The sequence below is a fragment of the Chelonus insularis genome, unplaced genomic scaffold (assembly GCF_013357705.1).
Source record: "Chelonus insularis isolate UGA/USDA-ARS -01 unplaced genomic scaffold, ASM1335770v1 contig_150_pilon, whole genome shotgun sequence".
NCBI classification, from domain to species: domain Eukaryota; kingdom Metazoa; phylum Arthropoda; class Insecta; order Hymenoptera; family Braconidae; genus Chelonus; species Chelonus insularis.
The window spans coordinates 1,442,516-1,462,359 of NW_023276392.1; the positions used below are offsets into that span (position 1 = coordinate 1,442,516).

Here is a 19,844-nt window from a genome sequence, read left to right on the forward strand (position 1 = left end):
TATACAACATTTCTATTAAGAAATGTACGATAATTATATTGTATTTAAAAAATTTCCTATAAGAATGAATAATAAAGTTGTTTAATATAATTTTGAATACTTTAAAATAATATGTCTGGAGAAAATTATTCATAAAAAATACTTACTTTTATTTTACTTATAATTAAAATTTTCAGCATCAACTTACTCGATTATATATAAAGAGAAGACAAATAACAATTCAGAACAAATATGATAAACTGCAATTTTATTGTTTAAAAAATCCAGAGGATCATTATGCATAAAAATATATTACAAATAAAATTCAAAACATTTTAGTGAACGACAGCGAGTGGTGTACCAACAACATGGGTTTTGTAGTTGTTGGAGTAGCTGGTGGCATAGGAGACTGGTGAGTGGACAGCAACAGCTGGAGCAGCAGCTACAACTGGAGCAGCAACAACTGGAGCAGTCTTGACGATGGCAGCTGAAGCAACAACTGGTGCAGCATGGACTACTGGAGTAGCTTTAACAAGAGCTGGTGCAGCGTGGACTACTGGAGCAACAACTGGAGTCTTGACAAGTAATGGTGCAGCTTTGACAACTGGTGCTTTGTAGAGATGTTGTTGGCTAGTAGCAACTGGAACATGGTGCACAGCAACTGCAGGTGCGGCAACCACTGGAGCAGCAACAACAGGTGTTGCTGGAATGACTAAGTTTCCTGGTGCGGCTGCTACGCAGGCAACCAAGGCGGTCAACACTACAAACTTGAACATTTTGTTAAGATAAAACTTTGTTTGGCTCACACGAAAGGCAAACTTATCTTCGACTTGGCTGTCGACTGTTTGATGCTTCTTTCGGTAACGCAGACGCTTTTTATACCAAAGACCACGCGTGGATCTCTCGTAACTTGTACCTTCGACATTAATATGTGTGTCAGTTTTACTCTCGACTTTGAAAAGAACAAAAAAAATTAGCCCAACGACCCTCGACATACACAACACCTATTGCACGACCTTGGACCTGGAGAAAGATATTTCTGGCCCGTCTCCTTCAGTATAATTCAACGCTCGAGGGCCCTCTAATCGGAGACTTAATCTCCTCATGATTATAATGTTCATGCTTTATTATTGCATTTTTAATTTGTTCGATTATAATATTTTGTTCTCTATTGACAAATAAAATACATCATTCAATTCATGAATTATGTTAATTAATAAATAACTAACTTTCTATTTGCATTCATAAATTAATACTTTAAATAAGTAGACAAATTAATTACTGATTTTATTACTATTTATATTTCAAATTTATTCAAATGTTATTTAAATCAATAGAGAATTTAACTAAATTATAATTATTAAAGTATAATCATCTTTTACACTTGAAATTTTTCTTTCAATATTTACATGATAGTATGAAATTTAATAAAATATATAGAAAATAAAATTGAACAAAGAATCAACTTTATTTTACAGCAAATAAATTATAGTACTTGCAGAAAATTAGCATGTAAACCGGTTTCGTTATCTGCTAATAATTTACAACATTGAAATTCATGAATTAGTGTTTTAAATCTGTTAGGTGATCGTAAATAAATTTATTGTTGTTCAATATCAGTAATAAATTTAGCAATATAATCTAGAATTGTTTGTTTTTCTTCGTTAATCTAGACTATTAAAATTATTTTTACAAATTAAAATACTCAGTGAGCATTAATGTAAATTATTTTTAGTTTTAATTCAACATAACTAAATTATGGACATAAATAATGATTAATAAACTAGAGAATGAACTAAACAAGTCATAACATTAATTTATTCAAACTTGAAAATGATAACAATCCTACTACTGCTGTTCTACTTTCGTTCCTACCAAATTGTGCAATTCTTAAATGAATTTTTTCTTATATATTTTTGGTGCATAAACTGGTCCACATATTAAATCCTCTTTTGACAACAAGGTGATCTCGTAATTTCAATGTTCACAAAAAGTAAAGAATAAAAAAAAACAAAAATGATCAAGAAAGAAAAGTTGTACTCAATTGATAAAAAAAATATTCATACATAAATATTGTTTATGATATCATAAAAAATCTGCAAGCTACGAAGGATAAATGAAAAAGAATATCAAGATGCAGTGATAGAGAATCAAGATGTCGATGAAAAAGATTTATTTACAAGATAAATATGAGAAGGAGCCTCGCCTCAGCCTTGATCCACTCCACGTCATTTATGTACTTCTCGATCTCATCAGTCTTTCTATACGCAACTGTGTCTTTTTCACTTTCGACAAAGTATCTCGATCGGCAGTTGTACTCTCTAAAGAATCGTTTACCATACATAGACATTTATTCATTGCCACGGCAACTACCTTTGTACCAATCGCTTGCTCAAGTATCAAACACAAAGCCAACATTTGAAAGATAAATAACAAAAGCCCCTCATAGAGTTATTGATACATTCAATTACCACATCTCTAACGATTCTAATCTTTCGTAAACGATCTTTTGCCACCAAGCTGTCACTAATCACTTATTTTATTCTGTTAAACTCCAATAAAAGTCAAATATGATAGAAAAAATTTTTATTCAATAAAGAACCTTTTTTTTCAGATAAAATAATCCAAAATTGTTTTATTTATCAAAAGGAAAAAATCCAATTGTTTGTATTTACATCCGTCCTTAAGAAATATTTGAAATATCTTGATGGTGAATTTTTTCAATGATAGTATCCATATCCATGGCCATATCCATGACCATATCCAAGACCATATCCGTATCCATGTCCATATCCAAGTCCATATGAGGATCCATAGAGACCACCATATCCATGGCCATATGAGTAGTATGGTGAATAGGCAGCATATGGAGCAGAGTAAATGGTTTTGGTTACTGGTGGAGTGACCAACTTAGTCACATGAGGGGCAGTAAGAGCAACCTGGAATTCAAATTTCATTAACAACCTTTGTCGTTAAATATTTCATGATGAACAATGTTATAAAATAAACTAAAGATCAAATGGAATATTCTTTAGTTGATCAGAATAAGGCTTGAGTATTTACTTAAAAGCAACAGTTTGTAATTTATTGTAAAAATTGGAGAAAAAAATTATCTTGATAGATTAATGTAACATTTAAGATTATGTTAAAATAAATACCTTGTAAGTATTGGCATAACTGGTGGCGAGTGGGGCATGATATACAGAGGGTACGTAACTCACAGTGGGAGCATAATGCACAGCAGGAGCAACTGCATGAGAGTAAGCATAAGGTGCGATGGCTCCAGCAGAGGCATAGGCCACTAAGGCACAGAGAACCAACTGCAATAAATTTAATGATAATTTTGAGTTATACATATCCGCTTGGTAGTTTTGAAATTTACACCAAGCATAGAATTTTATTATTACCACATGCTTTATTGCACTTAACTTAATAAAAATAATTTCAATAATAAATATGATTGCTTGTTGCAATTTTGCAACATGAGTAGAACATCAAAAAATAACATGATCATCATTGAAATGAAAATGTTATCATATGATGTTTTATAATTATTATCAAAATAATTATATTGACTAAGAACAATTTCACTTCTTCAAGTTCTTCATTGTTTCAAGAGGTATACATACCAATTTGAACATTTTGCTAAAGTTGTCGATGATAACTTAGAGGTATCGTAGACTGACGAGACTAATCCTTAGAAGTGCTTATATACCCTATTCTAAGCACATTTAAGAGAGTGGTAACTCACGAAGGCTAGAAAAAAATTTCCCCCATTCTGCAAGAATTCGCGGTCCTCCAAGTCTCTCTCTCATGAAGCATGCGAGCGTGTCTAGGACAACATCAACATCTGACAAAGCAACTAGAATGTTTATAACATTTGTCACGTTTACCATCATCATCAATATCATAGCAGATTGTCATTGTTTGATCAAGAAATCACCAAGGATTGATACTTGATAATCTAGTACCCATTAAACTGGGGGAGATTCAAAGGTAATGTCATGAAGGCTAAAGTCATTATCAGAAGAAATCGGTTAGTTCTGTTGGCACATTTGTCGTGAGAAATACAATGTTCATTAGTTACTACTTTAAGAAGTGTTCACGGTACCTTGAAACAAAAGACATGATCTCCTGCATGCCTGTAATTATCGTACACGTATTTTTGCTGTGCCTTGAGAACCTGGTGCTGTCAAGCATGAAGACCAGTTGAAGAGACACACCCACGGAGGAGACCATGGGCAATCAACCGTACCAATGATGCGAGGTCGTGAAAACTTACTCAATTTTGCAAAAAGGAAGAATCTAGATCATGGGCCTAATCATAGAATATTATTTATTAAACAACTCTGTAGCAAAAAATTCACTTGCCACAATAATAGTGTCCATATGAGCTGGCATATTAATACTTGACACGCCTTTTTTGCACTAGTACTTGACTCATTTTTTTTTGTACGTAATATAAATTTCTTGTCATTAACTTTTTGCTACGGATGTTTAGTCAATAAAGGATATAATTATTGCAATGAGATCATTAAGTGTGAACGAATTGTTATAGTGTTGATATTCATTTTTTATTATCATTCAAGTTCTAGAAAATACCAGTGCTATTTGTTATCTACAAATTGTCTATTTTTTACTAATAAAATTTCATTACATCTATTTACTCATTGTTTAATCATGTAAATAAATATCTTACTGTAAATGATAAATCAATCAAGAGAAAAAGGAAAATCAAAGTGGAATATTAATTAGCTAAATCTTAACTTTATTAAAACATTATTATTGTTTTATGTAAATTTACAGAAGAAATGTAAACCATCACATTTGAATATTAAATAATACCTACAATAAGAATGGCAAGATTCTTTGAATAGTATTTACCATTTTTATCTGTGAGAATGAGGTTCGTGATGTTATTATCTATGATAAAATAATTATAATGATTCAGAAAAGAAAAGAATAAGTGAGTAGACAAATGAGGATATTGTTGATTAATATCTAATATTAAGTTTAGTTTAATCACAAATGAATCTTTATATTACTCAGCCAACTGAACTCTGTAATTAGTTAATCGGATAAAGTAGTTGAATTATGATAGGAAAAAAAGGTAATAATATTGACATTTATAATCAACTTGTGGTGATAGAGTTATGCAAGGTTAATAGAAATAAATAGAATATGTATTCAAGAATATTGAATTATTTATTTAATATAATAATTCAATTAAATAATAGAATGATTATTTTTTTTTTTTTAATAATCTTTGTGAATAATTACTAAAATGGAATATAAAAACTGAATTTTCTTTTGAACAAAGAGTCTGATGAAATTGAGTGGCAATAATATTTTAAAGTGGTCTGTTTATTGAACTTAATAAAGCTACCGTAACATTTAAAACTATTACATTATTTAATTTTAATTTATTCATTAAAGAGAAGTAATGTAAAATATAGTAATAAGTTACAACAAAATTTAAATTAATTATTATCAGCATTAGAATATATGAATAAATTGGTAATATTTAAACATCTCCTTCAGCTTCTTCATCTTCATCAAATTCACCCTCTTCATCAGCAGCAGCAAGTTGATATTGTTGATACTCAGAAACCAAATCATGCATATTACTTTCAGCTTCTGTAAATTCCATTTCTTCCATTCCTTCACCAGTGTACCAATGAAGGAAAGCTTTACGTCGAAACATAGCAGTAAATTGTTCTGAAACTCGTCTAAAGAGTTCTTGAATTGCTGTTGAATTTCCAATGAATGTTGCTGACATCTTGAGACCTCTTGGTGGAATATCACATACTGCTGTTTTAACATTATTTGGAATCCACTCAACAAAGTATGTACTATTTTTATTTTGAATATTAAGCATTTGTTCATCAACTTCTTTCATGGACATACGTCCTCGAAAGACTGCTGCAACAGTAAGATATTTCCCATGCCTCGGATCACATGCAGCCATCATATTCTTTGCATCAAACATCTGTTGAGTGAGCTCAGGTACAGTGAGAGCACGATATTGCTGTGAACCTCTGGATGTTAAAGGTGCAAAGCCAGGAATGAAGAAATGTAGACGAGGAAATGGTACCATATTTACGGCTAGTTTCCGTAAGTCTGCATTCAATTGTCCAGGAAATCTTAGACAGGTCGTGACGCCACTGAGAGTTGCACTAACTAAGTGATTTAGATCTCCATAAGTCGGAGTTGTTAGCTTTAATGTTCTGAAGCAAATGTCATAAAGAGCTTCATTATCAATACAATAAGACTCATCTGTATTCTCTACTAATTGGTGGACTGATAGAGTGCAATTATAAGGCTCCACTACTGTATCTGAAACCTAAAGAAAATCATCATTAATTACAAATATTGAAAATGCAAAGAAAAAATTATTTTAGACTTCTTTTAGATTTTTTTTTTTATTAAATAAAACAAAGATTTCGATAGAATTATTATTGAAAAATTACCTTTGGAGAAGGAACAACACTGAAAGTCATCATAATACGATCAGGATACTCTTCACGTATTTTTGAGATAAGAAGAGTACCCATTCCAGCTCCAGTTCCACCACCGAGAGAGTGAGTCAATTGGAAACCCTGGAGGCAATCACAGCTCTCGGCTTCTTTACGAACTACGTCAAGAACAGAGTCAACAAGTTCAGCGCCCTCAGTATAATGACCTTTGGCCCAGTTGTTTCCAGCTCCACTTTGACCAAACACAAAATTGTCCGGTCGAAATATTTGTCCAAAAGGTCCTGAACGTACTGCGTCCATCGTTCCTGGCTCTAAGTCCACTAGGATTGCTCGAGGGACATATTTCCCACCGGTTGCTTCATTATAGTAGACATTGATTCGCTCTAATTGAAGATCCGAGTCTCCATGATACGTACCCGTGGGATCAATGCCATGTTCATCTGATATTACTTCCCAGAACTAAAAAAGAATTTATGGAGTTTATTTTAGTTTGCTGATTGTACTTGAAATTTATTTAACATTTTTTTAAAACTAATAATATCAATTATAATTTTTTATTATTAACTATTTGTAAATAATTTGTTTAATGAAAAAATTAATAGTAATTACTTTTGCACCAATCTGGTTTCCACATTGGCCAGCTTGAAGGTGAGCAATTTCACGCATTTTTTTTTTGAATTCTATCCAAGTATTCTCTTTTTTTGTGAGATGGAGATGTGATCACAAATTTATTCCAAGTCTTGGAGGTCAGTAAAAGCAATTTTATTCCAACTATTGGCTGATGAAATTGCACGCTCAAGATGTAACTATCAATTTACAACCAACTTGCAATTGTTTCTTTCTCTATCACCAGGGGAACTATACGAATTTTTAAAATGAATAATAGGTCGAAAAAACAAAACAAACTCAACAGTTAATATTTTTTTTTCTAACTTGAATAATAAAAAAAAAATAGATGATTATTTTCCCAATTTAAAAAATGACTTAAGCAGTGAAATATTTTATTATTAATTTAAAAAATGAAATGACATGTGAAGTTATTTAAGAATAGACTGCTAATTAGATAGATAATAGATCATCTATGTTAATCATCAAGAACAGAACGATCAAAATTAATTATTTTATATTCTCTAATTTCATATCCATTATACTCAGTTGGTGTAGGACAAAGATCTCCAATTTTTATGATACTCGCACTCAATTGATCATTCTCAACATGTTTAGAAGTAACTGGCTGCTCCATATTTTTATCCATCTGATCAGTACATCTAGACACTTCAGTTTTTATTTGATTCAATAGTTTTCCAGGTAACATAGGTGTTTTAGTAAACTCACGAAATCCATGTGGAATTATTTTTTGCTCACGTGATGATGATGGCTCTACAACTTTTGCGAATGTAGGTTTTCTTTTCATATTATGGAACCACAAGTGAACAGATCTATAGTGAGTTCAGGAATAAATCAGTAGCAAGAAAATGTTTCATTTTAAAACATCATGATGATTTAATAGAGAATTGGTATGTAGACATTTTTGCAAATGTCTTGGATTTTTATTCAATGAAGACAAAAAGGAAAATGTCTGGTCTAATAGTCCAAGATTAAAGCAATTGTTATTGATTAAAATATTACATTGAAATATTTATTCTAGGCATTTTTTCAAAGCAAAGAATTTTACTATTAATACTATTGAATTGATGAAATGGAGTGCTATAGCAATTAATAATGCATAATTTAAAATCATTTCTATGATTTTCACAAGCTTAGCACGAGCTGGATTATTAATGAATTTTTCTATGAGCACATAAATTGTCCCTAGTCCTATCAACACAGCAACAACAACATATAAAATGATGCTATTTCGTACAGAAGAAATTGCTTGATCACATTGTGGAGTTATCTTTACATTTCTTTCTTCGCTAAGATTACTTAACTGTCGTGATAATGGTTCCATAACTTTGATATAATTATATTATTCATTCAATGTTTCCAATAATTTCATGAGTCTAATTATACTCAGATATAATGATTTTTTTGAAAATATAATCACATGGATTCAAAGTATTTTTATTCCATGAATTCCAATATGAAAAAATAAAGCTTAAAATTGTTCTAATGAATCATGGTATTCGTATCAATGAAAGTGCTTGATAAAATTAGTCAATCATGAAATGTTGATGTATATTTCAACCATAGTTTGTATAATCAGTTGATATTTTTCTAATTCATCTTGACAAATTTTTATTCAGATGGTTTGATGCATTCAGTCAATCCATTTGCTGTCATGTACAACCAGATGGAAAGGAGAGTATTAAATGCAATATAGGCAGTTGATCCCCAGAATGCATAGACCATGAGATTTTCTTTCTTTGCCTTACTATCTGCATCATCTTTTAAGATTAAATGAAGATACACATATATACCTCCACATGCAACAGCAAATATCAGCGTTAAAGCTAAGCTTAACATAGCACTGATTTGTAAAGAACCTGACATGCTGTCACATTCTGGTGTAATTGTTACGTTTCGTCCAACTGCACGGAGTTTGTTTCTGATTGCTTCCATGTCTGAATGATCTAATGAATCTAAATTAAATACGATGAACTCAACAAAACAAGGTCGGGTCTAAATATAAAACAAAATTTATTTATTTTTATTTCAGAAGTATTCACTTCTTCTGAATACTTTTCTCTGCCTCTTTAGTAGATTGGAAATTCTGCTAGAAATTTCAATTAACTTCAACATTTTCTTCCTTTTTTGAAGAAATGTATATTTTCATTAGTAACAAGTCTAGAGTCTTTGCTAAAAAATATTTCTATCAAGTTTGTTCATTTGAAAAGATTCATTTTTTGTATGTAATTGATAATTCTTAATCACTATCAATTTATTCATCTTGAGTTTTATTTTCAGCAGCTTTTTTAGCTTGTTCTCTAGCTCTATCTTCTAGTAATCGTTTCATGCGATGAACTTTCATTGCTTGATTCATTATGCTCGATGCTTTTACAACATGAAATTTACATTTTAAGGCCTGTTTTTTATTATATTTTTCTAATTCCATCATTTTATCAGTTAACTTATTCAAATAAATTATTCCTTATCAATATCTAGCTCAATTATCACAATCTTATTATTGAATCAATCTCTTCAATGAAAATGTTTTCTATCAAGAGATCCAAAGAAAGAAATAGACAAAAGTTTCTGGTTCTAATATTACAATTATTTATCAACAAAAAAATTTTACAAAACTTGATTATATATGATCAATTTTCAGACTAATAATTCAACAATCCTGTACTTGCATTCAAATCAAAATAATTATGACCAATTGTTTGTGTTATTTATTCAACTTCATTCATCATCATAGTATATATCAAGTAATGATGGTATAATGCATTTATTCAACTCTGAAGTTGATTTCCAAAACCATATTGCATGCACAATATTACACACACCAAAAGCAATAGCTGCAACACTCCAAAAGTATAAAACATTTTGTTCATGTTCTTTTGATTCAGGAGTATTATTTCTGACACCATAAAGATAACAATGCATAACAATATGAGCAATAATACACAATACTGTTGTAATTAGAAATGTGTAGCTACCAAAATGTAATGATTTTGCCATGTTTTCACATTTTGGCGTAATTTTAACATCTCTTACAGCATTAGCAATTTTTTTTCCAGCAGCAACCAGAGACATTTTTAAAGATATATTATATTTATTTAATTATATCAATCACAGTTATTTTAATTGTATCTAAATATAAGTAAAAATGTAGATTTTTTTGTTGAAAAAGACATATTGACTTGAAGACATTGCTTGTATAGTTTCCAGCATAAATATATTTTCAAAAAGATTTAAAAATTTTTTTAATATCATCAATACGATCAGTTTCAACCTGAGAATAATCGTGCTTTTATCCAGAGGTAAGGATTAAAGTTGGAGTCTTTCTTTTGGAGAACATAAAATACTGCACTAACAATAAGCAGAACAGTGATTAGTACATAGATAAAAGTAGTTACCTCAGACACTGCAAGTACAATCACATCTACAATAGCTAGAGGAAGAATAACAGTACCCATATTGAAGCAATTTTCAATGGTCAGAAAAGTACTCAAATCAGAGCTACCAGAACTAGGAGGGATTTTATTGTCGACATCATCAAGGGACTTAGGTGTTGATATTTGTATATTATTTGTTAGAGACTTTTTTACACGAATATTTTCCATCATTTTAATTGATTAATTGTTCAATGTGTCTACACAATTTTGAATACTTTTAAATAATGATATCAAAGACTCTTTTCATGAAACTGATCTCCTTACTAATAGAAATATTTTTAATTAAAAAATAAGAGAAATGAAAGATTTAGGTTTTAGAAAGTAATCAAGTGCATCTTGATTATGAAATTGTTTTTCATTTTTTCAGCTTACTATAGAAGAAAAATAGATCAATAAGAATATTCCAGAAAAGTATTTTTGTTGCAAAAAAAAAAATTTGCTTATATTTAGTAGCAAGCTATTTAATTGAATCTGTTAAATTTACTTGAATTGATTAGATAAAAACCAACAAGAAATGAGCGCAGTAGGAAACAAAATTCGATCAGCTTTACGAAACGTAACAATTACACCAGAATGTGACAGCATGTCAGGTTCTTTACAAATCAGTGCTATGTTAAGCTTAGCTTTAACGCTGATATTTGCCGTTGCATGTGGAGGTATATATGTGTATCTTCATTTAATCTTAAAAGATGATGCAGACAGTAAGGTAAAGAAAGAAAATCTCATGGTCTATGCATTCTGGGGATCAACTGCCTATATTGCATTTAATACTCTCCTTTCCATCTGGTTGTACATGACAGCCAATGGATTGACTGAATGCATCAAACCATCAGCCTGAAGTGACATTATTGTATTGTGATTGATTTAAAAAATTTCAAATAAACATATCTACCATGAATGTTGAACATACAGCCAACATTGTCTCATTGATTAATTGTTATAATTAAAACATGACAGTTTGATTCATTGCAAATTATTTTTTTTTTTATTATTTCTGATAACAACCTGGATCTCCAGACCTTTGAAGATCAATTTTATTTTCCAAATTGAATTAATTTATTTTTGTTTAAAAAAAAATTGCCGGAATTTTTTCCCAATATTTATCTTTTTTCTGTACATTATTTTCTCTCCAAAAAAAATCTAAGGGTTTCCATAATTATCCAATATTACCAGCTGGTCTTTGACCTTAGATATCAATTCATCAAAAATTATATCTTCAATTGAATGTCAAGTTTCCCATCATTCATAATAATTCAATAATCAAATTTTCTTTTAGCCATAGAATTTTATGATAAAATAAGACAATAAACTTATTATGGTTAATATAACAATCAATACTTTAGATGCTGTGGATATGTGATCTGATACAAATACAATTACATCAATTGTCATCATAGGAACAGTTATTAATGTCGTTTTAAGAATATTCATTGCCAGTGTGCTATCAGTTTTCGTGCTTGTATCATGTTCTTTTGGAGTTATTAGTGGTTTTATAACTTCATCTGCTGGAGCTGGTGTTCTAGGTGGAGGCATTGGATCAGGTGCAACGGGTCTTTGGGGTGGTATGTATGGGTTTTTGGGGGGTTTGATAGGGTCTCTAGCTGTTGCAGGAGCCATTAAAACTCAAAGACAAGTATTTTTTTGTGTTGTGCAAATAAAATACTCAAAATGAGTAATAAATTTGAAAATTTTCAATTCTTCCTGTGTAGGCGAATAAAAAATATTCCTTGTCTATAATAATGAGGATAAAATAGAAAATTATGAGTAAAGAAAAAAATGGTAGGAATAATATAACTTGTCAAGTATAAGAGTAGGATAAATTGATGTAATATCAGAAGGAATGATTAAAAAATTTTTCTAAAGACATTTTGATTAATTAATCAAAAATAGCCTGAAAAAAGAAATTCATACCATTTTTTTTTATCTCTTCCATTTCTAGAACTACGTTATAAAATGCTATCTTTTTATTTGTTATGCAAAAGCTGGTTGGAAACATTATTTCATTCAGAATAGACAACTCACTTGTCATTCGTAATGTGAGCACACTCTAGTGTGACATGAGTACTTGATTTTTTGCACCATTCACGATGCAATAATTTCTGTTGTGTAAGATAAAATACTAAACATGTATACTTTTATTTTACAAGAATGAATATTTTATATAAATATTTGCGTAATAAAATTAAATAATACTACCCTACAAATAAAAAAAAAATGAAATCAATTTTTATATATATCCTTTTCAAAACATTTTGATTGTTCATTCATCAAGAATTTCTGTGCATTTTTCTAACAAATATTCTAGAAATTATTAGTTTCCACTTGCTGTGTATTGAACATGCTCTCAGGAAAAGGAATAGAAATTATCAATCACAATATGTATAATTGGATAAAATTTAATTTATTTTAGAACAGCAAATATATAAATTTTTACAAAAACCAGTTGGATGAGGTTGTTATTATTCTTCTCATTGATGATAAGTGAAAGGTTTCCAAGAGATCAAGTGCAAGCAGCACCATCGCTCAGTCAAGATCAGTACTAAAATTGATCGATGGATCATGAACAGAAATCATTAAACCACCTGACGGTACACCTGTGATCCTTCAATCTTCGCATTATCTTCAGAAGAATAATCTCAAAGATGACTGGACCAGGTGAAAAATAATTTTGACATGGATGTTGATTTTAAAAATAGCTTCATTTGTTGACGACTGATGTTAAACGGTGGACAGAATTTAACGACGAGCGGCGAAGATTGGAGCTGCAGCATATGTAGCTGGGATAGCTGAGTAAGAGTATGGATAAGCAGAGTAGGCTAGTGGTGCAGCTGCAACAGCTGGTGCTGCTACGTATGGTGCAGCGTATGCATGGTTCACTGCATGTGCATTGTAACTACTTGCGTATGTTCCCACTGTTAACGCTGCTGGTACTGCAGCTGGAACTAATCCTGCTGAGCAGATAGCTACAAGAGCGAAGAAGAAGATCTGAAATTCAATCAAGAAACATTTTTTTTTATTATACGATAATCAGTAACTTGAATTAAATATTATCATTGCAATTATATTGAAATAAAAATTGCTCCAATTGTCCAAAGCTATAAGGAATCAGTTTTTTATTTTTGATATTGAGAAAGGAGATTTTTTTAAACAAAGACAATTTTTTATATCTGATATTTAATATCTGAAGGATATTAATATCAAGATTGAAAACCGTGATATTGAAATGAATGATGTAATGTTAATTCGAAAGATTTAGCTGTAAATGAATCAATCATTGAGTGATTTTGATTTATAATTTTAATATAAAAGTTGAAATAATTTTTTTTAATGGTGAAATTTGTCTTGAAAGTGACAGAGCTATGATGAATACATTTTACGAGTCAATCAAAAAAATCATTGCATCAATTAAATGATCTATACACTATTTTTAAAATTTATTTCATTATTTATTCTTTTTACTCATTATTTTGCAATAGCTTCTACTAAAAATATTCTTAGTTAATTTATTTTAGCATCAAAGTTGATGTTAGGAGCATCAAATAACAGAATAATTTTATATATAGAAATACAAGGATTTGATCTAGAATTGTTTTTGATATTTAACTAGAAATAAATAGATAAATGTTATCAACTTACAATGCACTTGGTCATCATTTTGCTTGGAGTGATTGTTTATAGGGTTCGCTGAGGAAACTGCGATGCCATGGAGAAGTTTAGCAGCGCATTATATACTCTGTTGGTTTACACCACTAACAAAGAAACATCCCCTCCATAGAGGGATTCCCCCTTGCAGATCATTCTTTCCATGCTTTCGCATTACATACTAGATGGCCTTTGGTCGATCAAAGGCCACACCCAATTGGATCCTCCAAGACGGTCTGGGGGAGTTTCGAGAGATACCTTCACAACAAAGTGGCTCATACAATAACTTGTTTTTTATTTTATTTTAAAGAAAATCGAAACTTGCACGTGATATGAACATTAACTTATTCTTCTGCTGTCCACTCCTCAGTCACACGCAATTAACTCTTCAAGGTCTTACCCTCGCATCAAAATTCAATTCTCATTACATTAGTTTGTTTGCAATCCCATGCGAATTCTTGAGAGTGGTGTGAAAGGTGAGAAAGTAGATGGGCAATAGCTTGAGTTTTTTATTATTTCGTCAACGGAATCAATTTCATGCCATACACGTATATATCCGGACCATGAATAAAATTTATTGTTGCTAATAAAATTGAAATTTCACTGTTAGGACATTTTAAATAGAGTCGATTAATCGCTCTGATCAAAAATTACTTGGAACTTGGAAATGACATAACCTAGAACATGAAGTTCATCTTCAATAAAATTACAACATGTTAATGAACTTTTTTAATGACATCAGTGACTCAGTATTAATTATTTCAAATGTGATGAATTGATTTAATCAGATTCTATGGAGATGCTTCATTATCATGTTAACTACACCAGATGATAAAGTGTTCTGAACTTTCAGCTTAATAACTGAATCAATTTTTTTATGTATCAACAGTCATTTTCATGCAAATAGAGAAGACTCTACGAATAAATTAAAAGAATAAAGTTTATTTCTCAAATTTTATTATAGTCTCTATTGCAACGTGGGTGATATAAATCTAATTTATATGCACAGTGCATTACTGTTATGTAGACTATTGAATGATATTGAGCCATATTAATCGATATGTTGACATTGCTCGTGTAATCAATTCTCACTTGTGCTAGATGATAATAATTATAGAACAATGCAAAAAAATTGACTAATATTTTTAGCTTTAGTAAAATATTTATTGCACCGCTTGACATGATAATAACAATTGCATCATCATCATTATAATCATCAGTAACAATACCTTAACCTCGAATTACGATAATAATAATTATTATGATCGTTGTGGTTAATATAATTATTATTGCTGCTACTGATGACTTTCAATATTCGAGCAGCTGAAGCCTCTCGGTTTTACTTTTATATCAATAGGAAGTATTGGAGATCTATTTAAGAATTGAAAGAAAAAGAATCAGAAGAAATGCAATATTTTAAAGCTTTTTAAAATTTACACTAATATTTAGTGAAATAAGAGAAGAAAAATAAATATTCACTGGATGTGAATTGCAGAAATAGGGTTTCATTTTTAAAATATAGCAAAACAATTCAACATGTTCTGGTGAGCAACAGATTCATATTTTTGTGAGAAAAAAGATTAATGATAATAATTTTTATGAGAGAATTTCCTTTTTTTTTCATATTGAAATCAGTTCAAAGATTTTTTTTACATAATGTTCTAACAATGTTCATTATTTTTAACCAATAAATAATCAAATCTATATAACAGTTCAATTGTCTTAAACTGTTAGACTATGCATTTTCATAAACAGTGGAAAAGATTGAATTTTTCAAGAGAAATTCATTTGAACAAAAAAAGAAATTTATTTTGTATCTCTACAATCTGGCTGTTGCAAGCAGGATGTAATTCAAGGTTTTACAATGACGTTCAAGAGACTTCTCGTCAAAGAGAAGGCAAAACTAGTTCGTCTCAAAAATTGCAAGTGATCGGAGTACTTGGCCACTTATATCCATCACCCTTATAATCATGTAAAAACATTCTGACAGTGTAGATAAGGTTATTAAACTTCAAAGTTCATTGGTTGTCAGAGTCTACAAGAAAAATGTACCGATATATTTCAATCACGTATCACAATGGATAAAGAAAAAATAATAATTTAAATTTATTGATGAGTGAAGGGATATATTTTTTATAGAGCCAATATCATGCATATCCATAACACATTATTATGCTCTTCAATAAACTTTTTAATGTACTTTCTAAAAAAAATTCATCAAAAACAGATAATAATCATCGGTATGGAAGATTGATGAATCAGATTAGAAGAAGTTAAGCATAAAATTCATTTATTAAAAAATTTTGTACAAAGAGAAGCTAATTATTTATCATTAACAAAACTCAACATGGAATCAAGGCAAGGAGATAACAAATTGTTTTAACAAGTTCTTATGCAACAACTGCAGTGTAAGCAGCAGGAGCAAAAGGTCCAAATGGAGCAGCTAAGTATGGAGAACTAACAACTCCAGGAGCAGCAACGATTGGGGCTGGAGCTGGAGCTGCAACAATTGGTGCTGGTGCAGCGATGTAAGGAGCAGCTAAAGCTCTAGCATTATAATCAACTCTTGATGCGAAAGGTGGAATATTGTATGGAACCGCTTTAGTGTATCCAATTGCAGCTGGTGCAACTACTGGAGCTGATGCTACCAATGGAGCTGGTGCTGCTGGAGCTAATGCTACTGGTGCTGCAGGGATGATACCTGCTAAGCTTACACCGATCATTGCCATGAACATGACAAGTGACATCTGAAAATCAATAAATTACATTATTAATTATTTTATTAATCAAGTTGATTGAATAGATCAAGAAAAATAAGATTCGTACGTTAACGTTGAGTATCATGGTGCTGGGTTAATTGTTTTTGCTCGTGCAAAACTGAGACTACAATGACATTGTTCATATTCAACTCGTTTTTATACTGGGGAGCTCCATTTGAAACTTTCTTTCCTGACGTGAGTCAAGTTCTAATGAGCTAAGAGTTATGCAACTCAATTGATGACGCAGGGGCTTCTTTTTATTGATGAACAGACGACAATATGACAGTCTGGTATTTGTTGAATGATAAAACAGCAAACTTTTCTGGTGTTATACATTCCAGCTAATTAATCTAAGAAAGTTATTTGCTTAATTAAAGCATTGTTTTTGTTGGATTTTTAAAATAAGGATATTTTTTACTCTACGAATTAATTACTGAAAAAAGAATCAACGACTTCTTCAATAATAATATGGAAATCAAGATGGTAAAAATAAAGAAAATACTTAATAAATGAAACAGGATGTTACTTTCTTATTGCTCAAAAATTTGTTTCAGTAAGAAAAATTGTTTATTGTCCTTAAAAACAGTTCTCAAGGGCTATCATGTAAAAAAAAATTCCTCTAATTATTTTTTTTTTTTTGACATAGCACATCTCCAATCGATTGAGAAGAGTGCAAAGGAAAAGGTTATGTCTAATAAAGATATTTAAATTTATTTAAATCATTTTATTTCATTATTTGAAACACCTAGCGACAGAATAAAATCATTCTGACTGATAAAATATAAATGAATCTGAAAACTTTGAAAAGTTTAAAAAATATTCCACGTCTGTTTATTTATATAAGTCGTGAAAATTCAATCCTCAATTTAAATTCGTACAAAACTGCATGCTTATGTTGAAAGTCCTGCAGTTTTCATTTTTCAATAGCTTATTACTGGATATATGTACAGCATAAGCTTTGCATTTTAATTGTCAGTATAATCATTATCATTCTATTGTTCAATAAGTATTTAAATAGAATTCATTTAGATTATCTATCCATGAATATTACATCATAAATAATATTATGACATAGTGTTTTGGAATCAATGCAAAGTTCCTTTGAACTGTTTTAATAAGGAGGAAAAATTAATTCCAATCAGAATGATTTTCTGTTTACTTATAAAATTAATATTTTAATAATAATTAACTAAAATTATTTATGTGGAATTATAATATTTTATATGATAAAAATAGATATGCAAATTTTCTGTTATAATATAGTCGCATGCATGGTGTGTGGAAACTAAATCGATATACAAATATACATTTCATTTTTGTAAAATATAGATTCTAAATATAGGGAAAAGAAATATAATATCAATGTGAATACAATTCAACAAATTTATTTATTATTTAAAAAAAAAATATTGTACAAAAGTTTTGAGCATCATGTATTTAACAAATTATTTATTTAATATTTATTTGTAGAAGAAAGGTGAGTAGGCAGAGTAAGTCAAAGGAGCAGCAAACGGTGAAGAGTATGCTAGACTTGGAGCATAAGCTGGTGCAGTGTATGCCAATGGAGCTGCTGGAAGTGGAGCAGTAAAGGCAGCAGGAGCAGCAACTGGAGTAGCAACAGCAGCAGGAGCAGCAACAGCTAATGGAGCTGCAGCATATGTGTTATAATTTCTGGCAATCACTTGACTACTCCTGGCAGTGACAATAGGTGCAGGCAATGCTGCAACTGCAGGTGCAGCTACAAGTGGAGCTGCTGGTAAAACTCCAGCTGACACAGCAGCAACAAAGGCAAAGAATAACTAGAAAATAATGAAATAAATTAATAAAATAATTATTTCGATAATAAATAAATAATAAAGTTTTGATGATAAAGTCTTACAGCGAGTTTGAACATTTTGTATGAGTTTTCTTGTTTCTAGGTGGAATCAAGAACGAATGAAGACCCAGGAGTCAGTGGAACATTTTATACTTGTTCAAACTTCACCCCGCCAATGTACACAAAGTACTACGTGTAATAGTTATTACGAAATAATGGCAAAACTGTACATACTTGTGACGAAACGTGAAAGCATTTTAATTCAAAGCGAATCGTATGTCCAAGTACTTTAAATCATTACCTTGAATGCCATCGAATGATCGAACTGCGCAATTTTATTTATATATCTTTATTTTTCACATTCCACCATTTGCAACGTGTCAAAAAATTCAACACCGGAAGCACCAGAGTCACATTGGTACTTTTTTTTGCTCATACAGGTGATAATGTAATGATACTTTGATACTTTGTGGTTTCATTATGTATGAGTTGAGAGATAAAAATATCATCATTAATTCTATTATAATTTGTGAAAAGGGTGGCTTTTATGCTTAATCAGATGATAATAGATATTTTAAAATAATCATTTAAAATTATTTGTATTCTGATAGTGGAAACGAAGTTATGAATTTGGCAAATCACTAGAGATTTTTAGAAAAGTGGAGAAATATATTTCTATGAATAAAAAGGAGATTATTTGAATTAAAATTATAAAATAAAAATTGTCACACCTACGTATTATGCAAGAATTTTGTGTCAACTATTTATAAATCTAAAAAATCATATTTTCATTCTTTACATATTTGTTGCTTTTACTTTCAAATAATCAATCATAATAGCTTGCATAAAAAAATGATTCTCAATTATGAAATCAATACGTAAATTAACTAACATGTCCCTTTACTTTTTATGCTTTATTAAAAAAAAAAGCACTGATGAGATAAACAAAAGCAACAAAAAAACAGAAAATGGGATATTCTACTAAGCCGGAAGCAAATGTGATAGTACATAATTGAGTTATGTAACAAGCAACGAGAGATTGAGATGCGCGTGACAAGGTTACCCATATTGAAATAAATGAAAACATATGTATAATATATTCCATATGCAA

The 19,844-nt window shown here is 30.3% G+C and overlaps 7 protein-coding genes across 7 annotated transcripts; 1 reads left to right on the forward strand and 6 right to left on the reverse strand.

Annotated features, from left to right (window-relative positions):
* Positions 1-230: 230 nt before the first annotated feature.
* LOC118063851 (cuticle protein 16.5-like) lies at positions 231-844 on the reverse strand. Its single transcript, XM_035078037.1, has one exon. The coding sequence runs from the start codon at positions 753-755 to the stop codon at positions 315-317; it is 441 nt and encodes a 146-aa protein (XP_034933928.1). The 5' UTR covers positions 756-844; the 3' UTR covers positions 231-314.
* Positions 845-2,548: 1,704 nt separating this feature from the next.
* On the reverse strand, positions 2,549-3,685 carry LOC118063813 (cuticle protein 64-like). Its single transcript, XM_035077966.1, has 3 exons — positions 3,609-3,685; positions 3,138-3,299; positions 2,549-2,918 (listed from the first exon to the last, which is right to left on the reverse strand). Exons 1-3 carry the CDS (start codon positions 3,618-3,620, stop codon positions 2,700-2,702), a joined length of 393 nt encoding a protein of 130 aa, XP_034933857.1. The 5' UTR covers positions 3,621-3,685; the 3' UTR covers positions 2,549-2,699.
* Positions 3,686-5,334: 1,649 nt separating this feature from the next.
* On the reverse strand, positions 5,335-7,364 carry LOC118063812 (tubulin beta chain-like). Its single transcript, XM_035077964.1, has 3 exons — positions 7,065-7,364; positions 6,450-6,914; positions 5,335-6,322 (listed from the first exon to the last, which is right to left on the reverse strand). The coding sequence occupies exons 1-3, from the start codon at positions 7,119-7,121 to the stop codon at positions 5,504-5,506; spliced, it is 1,341 nt and encodes a 446-aa protein (XP_034933855.1). The 5' UTR covers positions 7,122-7,364; the 3' UTR covers positions 5,335-5,503.
* A 2,984-nt stretch (positions 7,365-10,348) lies between these two features.
* On the reverse strand, positions 10,349-10,687 carry LOC118063977 (uncharacterized). Its single transcript, XM_035078278.1, has one exon. The coding sequence runs from the start codon at positions 10,685-10,687 to the stop codon at positions 10,349-10,351; it is 339 nt and encodes a 112-aa protein (XP_034934169.1).
* A 222-nt stretch (positions 10,688-10,909) lies between these two features.
* On the forward strand, positions 10,910-11,502 carry LOC118063865 (uncharacterized). The gene has a single exon (XM_035078060.1). The coding sequence runs from the start codon at positions 11,031-11,033 to the stop codon at positions 11,352-11,354; it is 324 nt and encodes a 107-aa protein (XP_034933951.1). The 5' UTR covers positions 10,910-11,030; the 3' UTR covers positions 11,355-11,502.
* Positions 11,503-12,896: 1,394 nt separating this feature from the next.
* Positions 12,897-17,051, reverse strand: LOC118063978 (calphotin-like). The gene is made up of 5 exons (XM_035078279.1): positions 16,985-17,051; positions 16,561-16,905; positions 14,337-14,416; positions 14,153-14,174; positions 12,897-13,501 (listed from the first exon to the last, which is right to left on the reverse strand). The coding sequence occupies exons 1-5, from the start codon at positions 17,000-17,002 to the stop codon at positions 13,253-13,255; spliced, it is 714 nt and encodes a 237-aa protein (XP_034934170.1). The 5' UTR covers positions 17,003-17,051; the 3' UTR covers positions 12,897-13,252.
* Positions 17,052-18,337: 1,286 nt separating this feature from the next.
* On the reverse strand, positions 18,338-18,841 carry LOC118063912 (cuticle protein 70, isoforms A and B-like). The gene is made up of 2 exons (XM_035078161.1): positions 18,797-18,841; positions 18,338-18,716 (listed from the first exon to the last, which is right to left on the reverse strand). Exons 1-2 carry the CDS (start codon positions 18,809-18,811, stop codon positions 18,378-18,380), a joined length of 354 nt encoding a protein of 117 aa, XP_034934052.1. The 5' UTR covers positions 18,812-18,841; the 3' UTR covers positions 18,338-18,377.
* Between the last annotated feature and the right edge of the window lie 1,003 nt (positions 18,842-19,844).